Source organism: Lonchura striata, chromosome 15, assembly GCF_050655825.1.
Source record: "Lonchura striata isolate lonStrDom1 chromosome 15, ASM5065582v1, whole genome shotgun sequence".
NCBI classification, from domain to species: domain Eukaryota; kingdom Metazoa; phylum Chordata; class Aves; order Passeriformes; family Estrildidae; genus Lonchura; species Lonchura striata.
Window position 1 is genome coordinate 14,088,002 of NC_140717.1, and position 15,748 is coordinate 14,103,749.

At 39.5% G+C, this 15,748-nt stretch overlaps 1 protein-coding gene across 1 annotated transcript in view; it reads left to right on the forward strand.

The window, feature by feature from the left end:
- The window catches only part of IFT81 (intraflagellar transport 81), a 37,418-nt gene that overhangs the window by 12,896 nt on the left and 8,774 nt on the right, over positions 1-15,748 (forward strand). Inside the window, exons 8-12 of the mRNA XM_021532725.4 lie at positions 2,008-2,171; positions 4,387-4,482; positions 6,258-6,404; positions 13,688-13,837; positions 14,793-14,921. Of these exons, the coding sequence (XP_021388400.3) occupies positions 2,008-2,171; positions 4,387-4,482; positions 6,258-6,404; positions 13,688-13,837; positions 14,793-14,921 (686 nt within the window). The remainder of the gene's footprint in view (positions 1-2,007; positions 2,172-4,386; positions 4,483-6,257; positions 6,405-13,687; positions 13,838-14,792; positions 14,922-15,748) is intronic.

Genomic DNA, 15,748 nt, shown 5'->3' on the forward strand with positions numbered 1-15,748 from the left:
AAGAAATGAAGTGTAGGTTATATATGCAGATTTCTTTGCTGCTAAAAACCTCAATAAATTGATTTAATTAAAATATTATTATTTCATATCAGAATAATGTAATTGATATAACATTGATTTCCACACCAAAGATCTTGGTTATAAATATCAGACTGGGAGGGGTGCTCCAATCAGTTCTGAGGTGATAATTCAGCTCACAGGGTACATGGGAAGCAGCTTTGCTGCATTTGCAGAGGTGGGAGATTTCTAGGGAGACATTAAAATGTGGTCCCTCCTGCCCAGCTTTGTCATGGGCTGAGGAAAATTGGAATTCAGTTCTTCTGGAGGAAGGAAGTGGGAAATCTCCCCCAGTAAGTCCCAGTGTGTATCCCAGGGTGCAGCTGCAGTGCCACTTGTCCAGAGGCAGAGGAGCTCCACTGTCCCACTCCAGAACCAGTCTGGGGGCTCTTTGGTTTGATAAATGGCCCCTCCACAAAAGGGAAAAGGTCCTCTGGTAGTGTTGCTTTCCATAAACACAGAAACCAACAAACTGGGAAAGAGGAACTCCCACTCGCTTTTGGTTTGTGTTGACTTCGTTGGCAACGCTGCTTTCCCCAGGGCCTGTTTTTTCTCCCAGTTCTTGAGGTTTTCTCAAGAGCTGATGGCTTATTTCCCTTCTGGCAGCTCTCCTGTCAGAGTGGGCTGGGAGCAGGGCTCAGGAGGATCTCTCAGGACACTGATTTAGAGGTAAATAGCAGCAGAAAAACGGGGGCCCCTTTTCCTGGACTCTTTCACTTTGTTCTGACCTTTCCCTTTGGCAGTCAGGCTTCTTAGCCTGAGAACCAAAAGCTGTTTTCATCTACATCCTTTCCCATCTCTGTTTCAGCAGCATCAGCTGCATTTTTGTATCTCTGTGCTCAACTTCTCTCTGCTTGTGCAGTAAATGAAAGAGATGGAGATTGTGAGCTTCTTGTTTTCCTTGGCATTTCATCACAATTCCATCTTCTCCCTAATATGGAGAGAACCAAAATCCCAACCATAAGAAGTTGTTTGAAATTGAAAAAGAGTCCTGGATCACCTAGATCATGAGAAATACTCTGAAATACTCATTCCCACTCTCATCTGACATGCAGCTTCTGAATCTTGTAGTCCTTGGCACAGCTGTCTGAGGAATTACTGCACTGAACTGCCTGTTGTCAGTGGAGACTGTGCAGTGTCATTTAAATAGATGTTTCCTTTTATCCTGTTTCATTTTTCTATCTGTGAATTGTTCTTATCTTGGCTTTATTTATAAATGATCTCTTAAGGAGCCTGAATTACTCTGTCTAGAAAAAGCCAAGTCCTTCTGAGCCTGGTAAGGTGTAGGTGCATCAGGCTGGTCTCTAGCAAAGCTTATAAATGGGGTTGCTTTTTTCTTTTGGATTGTTATTTTCTGCATTTTCAGTCTATAAACTGTCCTGAGATTAAATGTTTGTTCTTTCAAGAAGAAATCTTTACATGGAGGCAATCTGTGTTCCAGCAATGTAAAGGACCCTTAAAGTAGGCACACATTAAACTTGGCCCATTTTAAGGCCTTTCTAAATGCCAGACAGAAAAAAAAAGCTTTATTTTAAGCATGAATCTCCAAGGATATAATAAATCTATCAACGAGCTAGGCCAAATTAAGATTTTTCTACAGATAAAGGTTCAATGGCTGTTTATATCAGCAGTGTGTGTTGAATTCTGTATCTGACTCAGCTGGAGTTTCCTGTGAAATGGGGTTTACTTGTTATTAATGAGAACAATCTCTCAAGGAGCTGATAGTTACATGTTCAAGATAGGTGAATAATAAATCCTTTTGTATTGTTTGAGATCCAGATTAAAAATTTAAATCAAGTAACTCCTCCTTTCTCTGAGCACTGAAGACTCAAATGTTATGGTGGTGTTATTGTAATCAGCTGCTAAATACTTTAATGTGTTGGGGAAATCAAACTTAATTATCTGCTACATTGCTTTTATAGACACTCACTGATTTAATTTGTTTTTAAGGTTTAATGAAGAAACTAGAAGAGGAGATAAATTTCAATTCCTACCTGGTAAATGAAAAAATACCCAGAGAGATGGAAAGTAAAAAGACTTCAGTGTATTTCTTACAAAAGGTGGTTGCAGAGCCAGCCATGACTCAAGCTGATCTTACTGCACTGGAAAGTGAGGTGAGGGACCAAGGTCACCCTTCATTTGTGTTCTGTAGCATGGTCTGAGCTGCCTGGACTCTGCAATGTTCTTATCCCTGCTTCATATCCCAGAGAAAATGTTTCATTCCCAGAGCAGCATCCCTTGGCTGTAAAACCAAAGGGGTCTCAATCACTAAGCACAAACTCTCTGATAAAGTGTTTTTTACATACCCACAAAAGAGACACGAATAAACCAACCCCAAACCAAACCCCAAACCCAAACATATCCTTAGCTGCTATTGAGGAAATTGTGTTAATTCAGCACTAAAGGGCTGATTTTTCTTCAGATTTCACTTGTTTGGAACTCTCCCTGCCATCAAGGGGGTTTATCCCAACACATCCAGAGCTTGTGGAGGGAACAGCATTCCCTGAGGGATGTATCCTCACAAGATGATGCCTTAATCCATGTGCAATGGTTCAGAACTCCTCAGTGTTTGGAAGAACTCTGCATTGTTTCCTTTAGTTTTTAAGAACAAAGAAAATTTGGCCATCAAATCTTGATTTATGTTTCCAGGCTTTTTCATAAGTTAAAAGCAAATAGTCTTAGAAAAACTCTTATTTGTCAGATATATCCAGAACATGCAGAGGGGTTTGTTGCCACACAAGTACATTTATATATTGACTCAATGAAGTTTTCCTATTTGCATAATCCTAGATAAAAGATTAAATATGAAATATATTCTCCTAGAAGAATTTAGAGGAATGTTAATTATTAGTATTTCTATGGATGATAATGATGAAGATTTACACCAGTGTTAGAGGGAAGAAGAGTAGTTTCTTACCAGCTGGTGTTTAATACCCCTAGGATTTCCAACTTAGGCTTTGCCATGAAATAGAGATAATGAGGAAAGAGAGTGTCCATGTTAAAGAATGACAGCATTAATAAATGGCAGATTAGGGCTGAAATAATAAACCAGCTCTGTGATTCAGCCTCTGCTTTCTTAGATTAGTTCATCTAATCAAAACAATATTTGTGGCTGCAGTTATGTCTTTCAGGCATGCTTGAACCCTGGTTTTTTGTACATTTCTTTTCCAAGTGTTGTTTGGTTTATCACAATACTTTAAAAAGCTTTAAGGTTTTCCCTCTTTCTCCATGATGTAACCTTTGATTTGTTATATTTTGGAAGTATCTTCTTGAAAGATAATAAAACCATGTCATGCACTTGGCTGTTATCACAGCATGGCCTTAGGCAGCTTTTCCTTTTTAGTTGGCTTTTTATTATCACAGTGCCTTAAAAAGGAACTGAAGTGCACCAAGCATGTTTCCACCATGCATTTTATAATATAAACCCAGGAATTTATTCACAGAAGAGAATTCTTATGCCATTTTCAAATTCAAGCCTGTTCTACTACTTATAGAATAGAATTCACTGGAGAGTTGGGTTTTTTTTCCTCCAGGTGGTGGAGTACTTTTAGTCCTATTGAGCAATTTATTTGAGATTTTCAGTTTTCCAAGCACATGGATGCTGCTCCCAGAGCTTCCAGGGTGATGCCCAGCACTGTCCCTGTGTTCTGGTCTGACTCCCTGGGATTGCAGCATGTTTACACTGCTCCCTTAGCAGCAGCAGAGAATTGAAGGAAGGTTGCTGTGGCTGTGTATTCCATGGCTGGTGGCACTGAGAAGGCTGGAATCTGCACTCTGGTGTGGCTGAGAGCTCCAGGAACTTTGGCTGGAATGAAGCTCAGCAGTTTGGGACTAAAGACAACCAAGGGCATCTTGTGGCAGGAGGAGAAGGCACCACAGGGCTGCAATATGATGGTCTGGGACTTTACAAATTGTTGATGAAATTTTTAATCACTTAACCTTTATTTGCTTCCCTTTGAACTTCTGTTAAATGGTTGAATGAAAGGGAATTTTAGTTCCTATCAATAAAATTACATTTTTCACTCAGTATGTGGCAATTTCTTTTTTTCTGTACCAACTCATTGCACTTTCTCTCCACATGCACCAGTTTACTTCATTTTCAGGGCCAGCGTCATGGTTCTGCCTTATCATGAAGGCACAGAACTGGAAATCCAAAAACAGCCTCTTCCTGGCCAGTACTCAATGACTCACAGAGCTTTTTGGGTCTGTTTCTCTGTTTCAAAAAAACAGAACTGGCTGGATTGTAAATCATCATTGCAAAGCATTTAATTCTTGGAGAAGACAAAGACACCAAGCTCTGTTTCCTTAATTTTGCACTCTGTCTTGCAGATAGAGGAAGTCAATGCACAAATTAATCAGCTGATTGAGAAAAGGATCATCACGTATGAGCCAACTGATAGTAAATTCTCCATGTATCGCCAGCAGGTAAGAGGGAATAAAATGTGTTTTAAGCAGAAATAGGAGAAAAAAAATCAGTCTCTGATTGGTTTACATGCTGATTTTTTCTTTTGATTTATCTAGCATCATCAGTAGAAATACATAATAATGGAGGTGAGAAGGAGAATAAAGAGCTGTTGAACATATGTATGTTTAGGGCTGAGTCAAACTTTGCTTTTAGTGGTGTCAGTGAATGTTTTGACTGTTGTCCTTGCAGCACAGCAGTTCTGGTAGGGGCATTTTGGAGGAGCTATTTTGGTAAAGTTCCAGCTCTGGATGGATTCTTACAAGGCAGCATGGGGGCTGCCTGCTGCAGCTCTGTCCCTTCCTTAGGTCTGACCAAATGCCATTTTTCTCCTTTGCATCTCTTAAGAATGAATTCTTTGATTTCTCATCCTGAGGCTGTAAAATAATCTTGCTATAAAATAGGCTGTCTGGTCCAGTCTTAGTAAATTCCCAAGTTATAAAAAGGATTTATGAATTCTGAGATTTTCGGAGCTTAAGCAGGAACCTGAGTGATTCCTTTTCCAGGCTACTTGCAGCACTGCTAATTTTATGGAAGATCTTCAGTGTGATGCTTATGGTCATGGCTTGAAAAATCAAAAGGCTTAAGTAAAATGTACCAGTGAGAGGGAAAAAATGGGGATAAGATATGCACTGCAGTTCAGTCACAAATGCAAAGTGAAACACCGTTTTATTTTGGAAGAGATGTTCTTCCTAAGAGAGAATCCTGCTCTGGAATGTGCTGGGACCAAGGAGAGTCCACCTCAGGAGCTGGAAGCTCAGAGCCTGGGGAGCTCTTTGCTTTCTTCTGCCAGGGCCTGGGTTCAGTTTCACAAAATAATCATCTCTGTTGTCCCCTGGTTTGTCACCACAGACACCTCGTGCAGCAGAGAGCTGAGCTCCCACCCCAGCACAATTCTGCTGGAGATTTATTTAGGGAGAAAGCTGGTCCTCTCAGCTGAGTGTGAGAGGGCTGCTGTGTTTTGGCTTCATTTTGTTGTAAGTTTTTCCTTTCACTTGAAGAAACCAGCCATGCCTCAAATTCCTCTACCTGCATCTAAATGAATGTGTTGTATTATTTTAGAGTATTTTTCAACAGGATACTTTAGCAAGAGAAAAATGCTTTCATTTTTATCCTTGAACTAATGTATACTTATATTACCAAATCTGTTCTGGTCAAAACTCAGGTATTATTAAATATTCAGTCTTGTATAAAATATTATTTTTAAGTGCTTTATCTTCTAGACTACGAAAAAAAAAAAATCTGTAATCTACACTATTTCTGTACTTTATTGCTTTATTCATCATCTTGTAGCTATTTGCCAAGATTTAGTGGCTCAGTTCTGCTTTAGTGTAACATATTTCTGTAGGTTGGAGTAGGTTGGAGTTATAAAAATCTGTATTATGACATTTGTGAAATCTTGGATTACTTTTCGGTTAAGCCATGCTGGTATATCTTACATATTCACCAAGAGGGACTAAGCAGAAGAAATGGAGCAGCTAAAATGCCTGCCTTTTTCCTCAATGAAAACGAAAAAATGAGGTGAAAAAAATGTAAATCTAAAATGTCAAATACATCAGCTTGAGTCTGGACAAAAAGGCTGTGCTGGAAACCTCACCCATTCTGGAGAAAGTCGTGATGCTGCAGCCAACTTCAATGAGGTTGTGGTTTAACCTGCTGTATATAAGCTATACATTTTATCTAAAAATCATTTTTCTCCTGATTAAACCAGGCAATTTTTACATTAATGATCTTGCAGGCTTCTATAATTTCCCGGAAAAAAGAAGCCAAGGCAGAAGAGCTTCAGGCTGCCAAGGAGGAGATGTCCAGCTTGGAGAAGCAGGTGGAGCAGAAGAACAGTCAGGCCCACGAGCTGGGAGGCTCTGAAGTCCTGACTGAGGATGAGGTAGGGATTTGTAGCTATTTCCAAATGATTAATTTCTCTTATTCACATTGTGCCTAATCCATTGCAAGCTATACAAGGACTCAGTGTTGGGTTGGATTAACATTCCAGCCAAATAATGGCAGTATCATCACAGTGGTGTGATGGTGAATAACTAACCATAAAGGTCAATATGATTATAAATAATATAAAAAGTCCGTATGATTATAAAGCATAATACCAGTGATTATCAGAGATGCAATTAGTCCTGTGGTATTTATTACCCACAAAAATTTTTCCTTAAAACCCAAATTTCCCAGACTCTCCTGAGGTTCAGCTGTGACACAGTGACTGGCACAGTGTGGCCCAGGCACAGTGAGATTGGCAGCTGAACTTCTCAAAGCAGCTTTTTCTGCTTCAGAAATTTGCAAAGAATAAGGGAGCTGCAATTTGGTATTGGTTTGCCAGTAAAATAAATTGACTTTTCTTCAGCCTGTAATTTTTTTGAGTTGGGAAGAATCCTGCTAAGGGAACTTACAGGCAGAGTCACTAAACTAAAGATAATTTTATCTGCATCATTCTCTGAGTTAATATCGTTCTCTCATGTATTGTCTTTGCATTGCCATCATTTAGCCAGAAGCACACACTCCTTGCTTGCCTGTTCCTTGTTTTTGTGCCTTTTTTTTACATACTACTAAATACAGGGAACGCCCTTTTGAGAAGGAACTCCCTTCCTAATCCCATAGGACGTGGCTGCTCCACAAAATCAGATACTTTTAAAGGAGTCTGAAAGTGTAGATGAAGAGTTCAGGTGGGAGTAATGGCACAGAGATGTGGAAAATGAAGATGTTGGTTTCTCTTCCCATCACACACTGTACCCTTTCCCGTGGTAGCAATAATAAAGAACCCACTGCATTAGATTTCTCTCCACTCCAAGGTTTTCAGCTCCAGTGGGCACATTGCTGGAGTCTTTGACAAGTTTTTAAGTGAAAATTAAGGCAGAAAGCTGACAATTTGTGTTTTGTGACATGTGATGGAAAGAAATGTTTAATTAATCAACAAGAATGTATTACCAAGACAGCAGCATATGTTTTGCATTATCTGCACAGGCACTGTAAGGTAAGAAATAATTGTGCCTATTCTTCAGAAGACAAGAAACTGATCCATAGAAATTTGAGAACTGGGTAGGAAGGAAGCCTCATAACATTGTAAAAGGCTTAGTAAAGAAAAACTCAAGTTAACTCTGACACAAGGAAGTGGCTTAAGACAGAAAAAGGACAAGATCTGTTTTGGACATGATCTGCATTCCTTTTGTTCAAATATGTTCTGCTTTTGATTTTTAAAATATTTTCAAGTCTTCAGTTTGCACAGAGAAGGATAAATGAGCAATTTGGAAAAAACCACTGGCTTAAAATCAGAAGTGTTTTGTCTTTTCATAAGAAGCATTTCCTGGTTTGTAAAATATTTTCTGCAAGGAAATGTGTATTGGCAAGGAAGTGAATATATAAATCCATGTCCTGTTCATGTTTATTACTTCCTCAGGTGAAATGCAGTGGTACTCACAGGCACACGTGCAAAGCAGTAAAAAGGGTGTTTCCTGTGCTGAAAGACTAGGAAAGGATTTGAATTCTTGATGATTTTTGGTCACTTCTGTTTCAAAGGTCATGGTTTCCTCATCTGGAAGGTGGAGACAGTGATGTTTAATTCTTTGTAAATGTCTGCAGCCAGAATTGCTGCACAGGGCCTTGGTGCTGTAGATTCTGCATCTCCTCCAAGTCCATGGCAAATGCACAGAGCCAGTCCTGCCTCAGAGTGGGGGTGTGAGGAGCCAGGGCTGAGAGGAACCAGGGCTGGCAGGGAAGAGGTGATGAAGCAAAAGTGGCATGAGCAGGCTCTGCCTCCCAGTGAAAGTCTGGGTTTCTCACTGCCAGCCAACCTCCTGCTGCAGGTTTGTTTCTGGTAGGATTTGTATTTTCTGGTTCAGTGCTCCAGCTTTGAGGCAATAGCAAAGGAAGTGTTGATTAATGTGATGGTGAGTCAGTGCTGCAGTTCATGGGACAGGAGGAGTTTGTCCATCCAACCTCCACTTCACACTGACAGCCAAGAGCTTCCTTACACTTTCCTCTTCCAGTGACATGTTTGACATTTAGTTCCTCCATTTTTAAAAAGGCAGAAAGAGGGTGTTTTAACAAATAGCTTTGCTGTCTTAAATGGATTTTTTAATCCTATCAAAATGCTACAGTTAAATCAAAGCATTGTTTTTTCTCCTATACCCAGCATTTCCAATCTTTGCTTTGTCTCACTTTGCTCTGTCCTATTATATCCCATGGCACTCTCAAGACTTGGCAATGGAAGAATCAGCACCTTCCTAACTCGTGCTCCCAAAGCAGCATTTGGATCTCCAGTTGAGGTGGTTTTAGCCCTTCTTCACCAAAAGCTCAGGCCTGGCTTCGTTTTTTAGGTGTTGGTGTTTTGCTTTCTTCCACGGTCATGAAAAGCATTCCACTGGGTTTGAAAGATTGTACACCTGGATAGAACTCAGGAGAAACAGCAGGGAATAACCAATTCATTTACATCAAACACAAAAAATGTAGGAATAAATTGTCTTTGGGAGTTATGAAGTCTTTTTAAGTACTTCAATCAAAGTGCAGTGAGCAGGGGGCACAGTTGGCAGCTCCTCACTGCAGCTGTCAGATCCTGAAAATTAGGGAATCACATGTTGACACTTGGAATGCTGGATGGTTCAATTACAAGTGATCCTAGGTAAAGCTGGGATATTTTTAGCCCTTTACACAACCCATTGTACTTTCCAGAGTTCAGCACAGGGCCCAAGAACACGGAGTTTCCCAAGGATTCAGAGTTGTCTCAGAGCTGTGCTAAGCTGCAGGACTGGGAATTAATCTGGTTTTGAGAACAGGGCATGGGAAATCCTCTCACTTTGTTGTTCACAGGTGTGTGAGGTTTGCACATGCATTTACTTAAGGAGTTTGATCTTTTTTCCATACAAATGCTCATCCATGCCTACTTGCCCCTGGGAAAACAAGACAAAAGATCTTGCCACTTTTCCTCAAAAACAGTTGATCCACCTGAATCTGGCAAATTTTTGCTCTGGGGAGTTCCCTGCCACCTGAACTAAAAATATGCAGAGATTCAGGGAAATGTCCCAGAGCTGAGCACTCCCTCAGCACCCCCTGCCATGGATAAATCCTGGATCTCAATGACCTGTGAATCTTCCCTGAGCACTGAAAATGGGTTTTCATTATAAATATTTAGATTGTTTCACAGTATTAGTTATGACTGCCTTAATAGTTCTTGCCTGACCAGAAGCAAGCACTCCTGGAAAATGCTAAGGAAGAGTTTTCCTGGCCAAGCTGTGCCATGAGCAGGCTGTAGGATACTTTCATTTTATTAGACTGAGGTTCTACTGCTCTTATCTTTTAGAAGTTCATCCTTCTATGTCTGAGTTATTAACTCTGTCCAACACTGGCTGTACTAACTTGAATTTAGAGCCTCTAAGGAAAAAAATATGGAAAGCCTGTTATGTTCAGGAACTTTTCCTAACTGAATTTTAATACTTTGGACAGTCTGTATCCCATTAATTAGTATAGTTAGAAATTAAAAACATCTGTTCCTCAGTTATTAATGAAAGTAAATATAGTCAGGCAAGATTTTCTGCAGTTATTGTGCTTATGCAAATAATTTTCTTAACTAATTTTTTTTATTTGGAACCTTGTAATGTGTTTCGTAGGAAACCACTTTTTTTGCAATTAACACTTTATTTTCTGTAATATTTTCATATGAAGAATACTTTGATTACAATAAAACAATCAAATTGCTGCATTAATCCAGAAAATATTATTTTAAAAATCTGACTCCAAATTGAGCAATTTATCTGGGGTTTGTTCTTTGGAGAAAACAAGCTTTATCCATTTTCTCCTTTAATTATAATCTTGGAATAAGAAACCTTGTGAAAATGTCTCCTGGGGCAAATGTGAGGTTAATGGAGATGAGGTGAGGAGCTTGTAGTGAAAAGCCAAGGCTGCAAAGGGGAGCTGGGCTCTGGTCCTAGTTCTGACCACAGAGGTCACCAGGCTGATGTCCTTTCCTGGAGGGGGATAACCTGCCAGGCTCTGGATGCCCCTGGAGAAGCCATTTCTACATCCCTGACTGGATTTTTATTTAGAACTGTTATGGTAATTCCTTCACGAAGTGTGGGGAGACTGAATCTGGTGATACCAACCTCTTCCAGAGCCTAATAAATGGAAAAGCATAAAGTAGATGCATTGCTGGATTCTTCTAATAAAAATGGAGCATAACCCAGGAAATCTGCCCAGGGATGGTGTATACTTGTGTTATATGAGAAATCAAAGTCCTGTTTTCATTCACTGTGTTCCATAATCTGCATTCCATGCTTGTTATGCTACAGTCACCCGTAAAAATAGCCAAGTTAAAAGGCAGAATATTTACTTGCTTTCCCTTGGATGGTTTTTGTGTCTCCAGGGGCTCTGACTGGGCTGACACAGGCTCCAGGCTGGTTTGCTTCCCTTAGTGCCAGCACTTGGTTCTCATCCAGTCATTTAATCTCAGAGGCTGAAATAACTGCTTGTGTTCAAGTGCTTGAGAAGGAAAAGCTTCTGGTGGCCATGCCTTGACTGGAGCATCACTGCACAGGCAGATCCATGCTGAGTTTGGACACAGGGAGCAGTTGCCTTGGTCTGTGGGAAAATGCTGCTGCTCCTTTGGTTACTTCACTTGACAGTGATGTGGCCCAACAATGTTATTTCTCTGTGAACTATTCCAATTATTGAAAATTTCACCACAGTAATTTCACGACAGTAAAATGCAGTGTTTTGTGGCATTGATTTCTCATGTACACATGAGGTGTATAAAGCCTCAGGAGCAATGCTCACACAGATGAAAACATTTTTGGCATTTTCTACTTCTTTTATTTTTTGGAAACCTATGGAATGACTCTCAGCTTTTAGGCTGAAGAAGCCTAATTTTGCTGGAAGATCCCTACAAGCTGCTGATTTAAGTAGAGTCAAATCTAAGAGCTCCAGCTCAGAACTTGGCTGTAGATCTAAAGGAGCCTTCAGTCAGTGAGATTTTGAGGGGCTAATCTTTGCTGCCCTTGGAGTAAATCAGGTCTTTTGAACATTTTGCCACATTATTGGTTGATTTTCTACACAGATTATCACTTTCCTACTGTTGTTTACATCTGTTTTACCTTGTTTGCTGCAATAAAAGCTGTGTGAAAGGTTAAGTTTCCTTTAAAAAACCAGAAGTTGTGCATCCACCTCATAAAAGGAACAGATTTCAGTTGTCACTGTGAGCAACTTGTAGTTCATTTGATGAAATTTGTATTATATAGTCCTAAGTTAATCAGCTAATAATAGAACAGTGGTGGAATTGGTTCGTTAATCAACAAGATCCTTTGACTTTCATTGTAAAATACATTATGCTTTGAAAATTGAATATGCAAATACCCTACCTCCCACTTGAGCTATTTTCAAGACCTTAAAAGTGAAGAGAATTGTAGTTTGCTTTTCATCCTGGGATGCACTGACAGAAGATCATTCAGATTTGATAGCTCTGTATGGTCACATATTAAATATAATCCTTTACCTCATTCTTTATTATATTTCACTGGTCAAATGAAATGTCCCAAGGATCAAGACAGATGGCTGTGCTTCCCTTAGATTTTCCTCAGCTGGTTGGAGAAATTGTATCTCTACTTTTATAATCACTTGGAAATCACAGAAAGCTTGGTATTGTCAAAGCAATTAAAGAAGAAAAAAAGAAGTCTTTTGTATTAAAGAAGAGGATGTGATTAAATTTGCTACGAAAAGGAATGAATTTGGTGCTACTGTATTAAATGTGCCAGTAATGTAGCAGAGAATGTGACAGGGGCTCAGGTGACCTTGTGTATCCTTGTCCTGGGTAGTAGCAGGATGTAGGATGTTATCCCAAAGCCTCACAGAGGCCAATCTGCATAGAGCACATTGAGTAATTTGTGGGTTTGTTCTTTCACCAAAAACGTTTATAGCTTTTGGCTTTAAAAATAGTTCTGGAGCGTAGCAAGAGAGAGGCAGCTTTGGCCTAGATATTACACAGGATGGCAGATGAACAGGGTTGATTTCATTGTGGGCAGTTTGCCCAGGACACTTTTTATAGAACATACAGTTACTCTGGGGGCTCTTAGCCTTTGCTCACATTAGGGGTTTGGGTTTATTCCACAGAAGGGAGAGGGATAATTTCACAAAAAGAAAAATTATTGTAAATTTTGAAATTTAAGTTATTTTATGTTTGAATTTCAATCCTGTATCAGTGGGAGTGGGATTAATTTTCCTCCTGGGGCTGCCTGGTCTGTGCTCCCTGCACACACTGAATGCCTCCTCATCCAGGAGCATTCTGAAGCCTGTTCTTACATCATTTACTCTTATAAATTTTGCTTTCCATCTCTGGATCTGAATGCATTTTTTGAGCTGTGACTGGCATTTACCTTGTAGTTCTCATGTAAAATCCAAGAATATGAGCTGAGACTGCACAACAAATGGAAAACATTAAAGCACAGAAAAATCTTACCTGGTTGTTTCAACCCTGGTGCTTGTGTTACAAATTGAACATACACAGGTCCAGGTGTAAAATTAGCTAAGGCTGTTAGACTGTAAGGATTTTTATCATTGTACTCAGTCTTTAATAAAAATATAAATTCTCTATTGCTTTAGATGTTGAATGAAATAGATACTGCATTTCTCTGTTTCTCTGCAAGGACTCTTTTATTTTCCTGGCTTTGAAAACTTAGCCAGCAATATCATCCTGGTCTGCAGGAGTCAAGGAAAGAGAACAACAAGTTTTAACTACTGAGAACATTTAAAAAAAAAATTTTTTCCCATGTCCCCTTCCAATTTTGCTGCTGTCTGTTACAATGTTTTGGTCTGCAGGGCTGGGGCTCTGTTACAAGTGCTAATTACTGTTGCATTAAGTTTTTATTATCCATGACTCCCATAACGTTTTGCAAGGAATATTTACTTTTCCAGCTGTCAAATGGTGGCGAGCAGCAGGGAGTGATCTCAGGCCTGCAAATGAGTGAGCTGGGACAGAAAGCAGAGGAGCTGTTTTCCTTGATCTCGCTCAGTGAACGAATGCAGAGCTGAAAATAAATAGACCCTGAGAATCCTGAATTCCAACCCTCTGTTCTAACCACTGCATTTTGGATGTGCAGGACCAAGAGGATAATTACATTTGACGCTGTGGTAAGGCCCTGCTTTGCTAGGAGTGAAGTGAGCTCTGCTCTCTCTCCCCAGTTCAAGCGGTACGTGAGCAAGCTGCGGAGCAAGAACACGTTTTACAAGAAGAAGCGGCAGGAAATAGCGGAAATCACGGCGGAGTGCGGGGTCCTGCAGAGGACGGAGGAGCTCCTGCGGCAGCGCCACGAAGCCACCCAGCAGCAGCTGGTAACCTGAGCCTGTGCTGCTCCCCCGCCTCCCTGCCCTGGGAACAGCCCGAGGATCGCAGGGATGCTGCTGGGATTTATTCTGTTGAAAATTGAATATGCAAATATTCCATTTCTGTTTACTCGCTGAAGGGGACTTTGGGGTAGAAAAGGTATTTTTGGCTTTGACTCTGAGGCTGCTGTACTTTGTGTTCATCAGGACTGGTTTGCAGCTTCTTTTTAGACTGACTAAGGCAAAACTTAGTACACAGTCTTGTTACCCTGACAGTCTTTTCACATTCCTAATTACTGCTAAAGGCAAGGCTGGATGCTTACATTACTTTTTGGTATTCATAGATGTAGTGAGAGCTTAGAGAATGACCAGCAGCAAATAGGATCCAAGTTACTGCTGTAAAATATATAGGAGTAGTATTTAAAGAAAGACCAGGCAAGCAGGAAACATTCTAACCCCACAATATTTAGAAGAAAATGTGTTAAAATTTAAAACTGGATGAATCTTCCCTAAGACAGAAGGATTTCTGCTCTGGATAACTGTAAGCATCCCAAATGCAGGAACACTCTGTGGTATTTTCTTCCAATCCCTGTATTGTCGTTACCAAAATACTTTACAAAATAATTTACTGCATCTTCTGATCAAGCAGACAGGTTTTACACATTGAACTTCTTCAGAGCCTGACTTCCAGCCCACTTTGCTCTGTGGAAACTCTCTGTTCACTTCACTGAGCATTGGATGACCAAATATTGTATGTACAGAGGGTTTTTATTGTCCTGCTGTTCAGGCACGAGATAAAATCTACTTTTATGGAAGCTAGATTAATTATAATTCATTGATTAATAAAATAAATTAATTACAGTACTTACCCTTTTCACTTCTTCACAATATTTGGCTCCACGAAGGCATTTGCTGTTTCTTGGTTAATGGACTCACATCCAGCATTTATTGTTTGTGTCTGCAGCAAGCAATTGAGGAGAAGAAAGGAATCTCTGGATACAGCTACACCCAGGAGGAGCTGGAAAGAGTCTCTGCAGTGAAGAGTGAAATGGATGAAGTGAAAGGCCAGACATTAGATAACATGTCTGAAATGGTGATTTTTGTCTTAAATTACTGCATTTCCTCATTTAGAGTATCAAGTTCCTTGGGATATAAAACCCAATTTAATGTTTTTGTTTGGATTTATAAATTTCCTGTAATCTGTGTTTATATATATATATATATATATATATATATATATGTATATAAATATTTTTAACAAATACATCTGCAAAGATAATCTTGACAAAGTTTACTAAAATGTGCATTTCTTTTCTTTAAAATCCTACAAATAAATCCTTTTCTCCCCTTCAGAAACTTTAGGGATTTTTTAACTTTTTTTTTGTCATTTCAGAAGTGGTTTCATATTTGTTCTTATTTGACACATTATTTGAAAAAGACGAATGGTTTGAATCTGTAATGGAGTCTTTTTCTAAAATGTTTGTAAATCACTGGAGTTAAGCATTTGTTGAAAAGATACTTAATATGCTTAAAGAGCTAAATTCTTGTCTTTTTCTTTATAGCCTGATTTTCAATTGCCCTTGAAACTGTCATGTTTTAATTTACCTGCCCACATAGCCATAGAAGCAAGAAGGAACTTGAATTTCTAATTTAAAAATATTATAAGAGAGCAAAAAGCAAAATAGCATCTTTTTAACTCATTAGGGCACTTCTCAAATACAATGGTGCAACTAAAATAGAATTACTCTCAAACAGAAAGGTGGATGCAATTTGAATTTTCAGTCTAAGTATATCAAAGTGACTCAGTTTTAGCATTTTCAAGCTTTATTTAACCTATGCAAGTGTATTTGTTTTCTTAAGGATTTCTTCCTTTCTCTGAGCCCCCTCTGTGCACCCCCTTCATCTCCCCTGCTCCTTCAG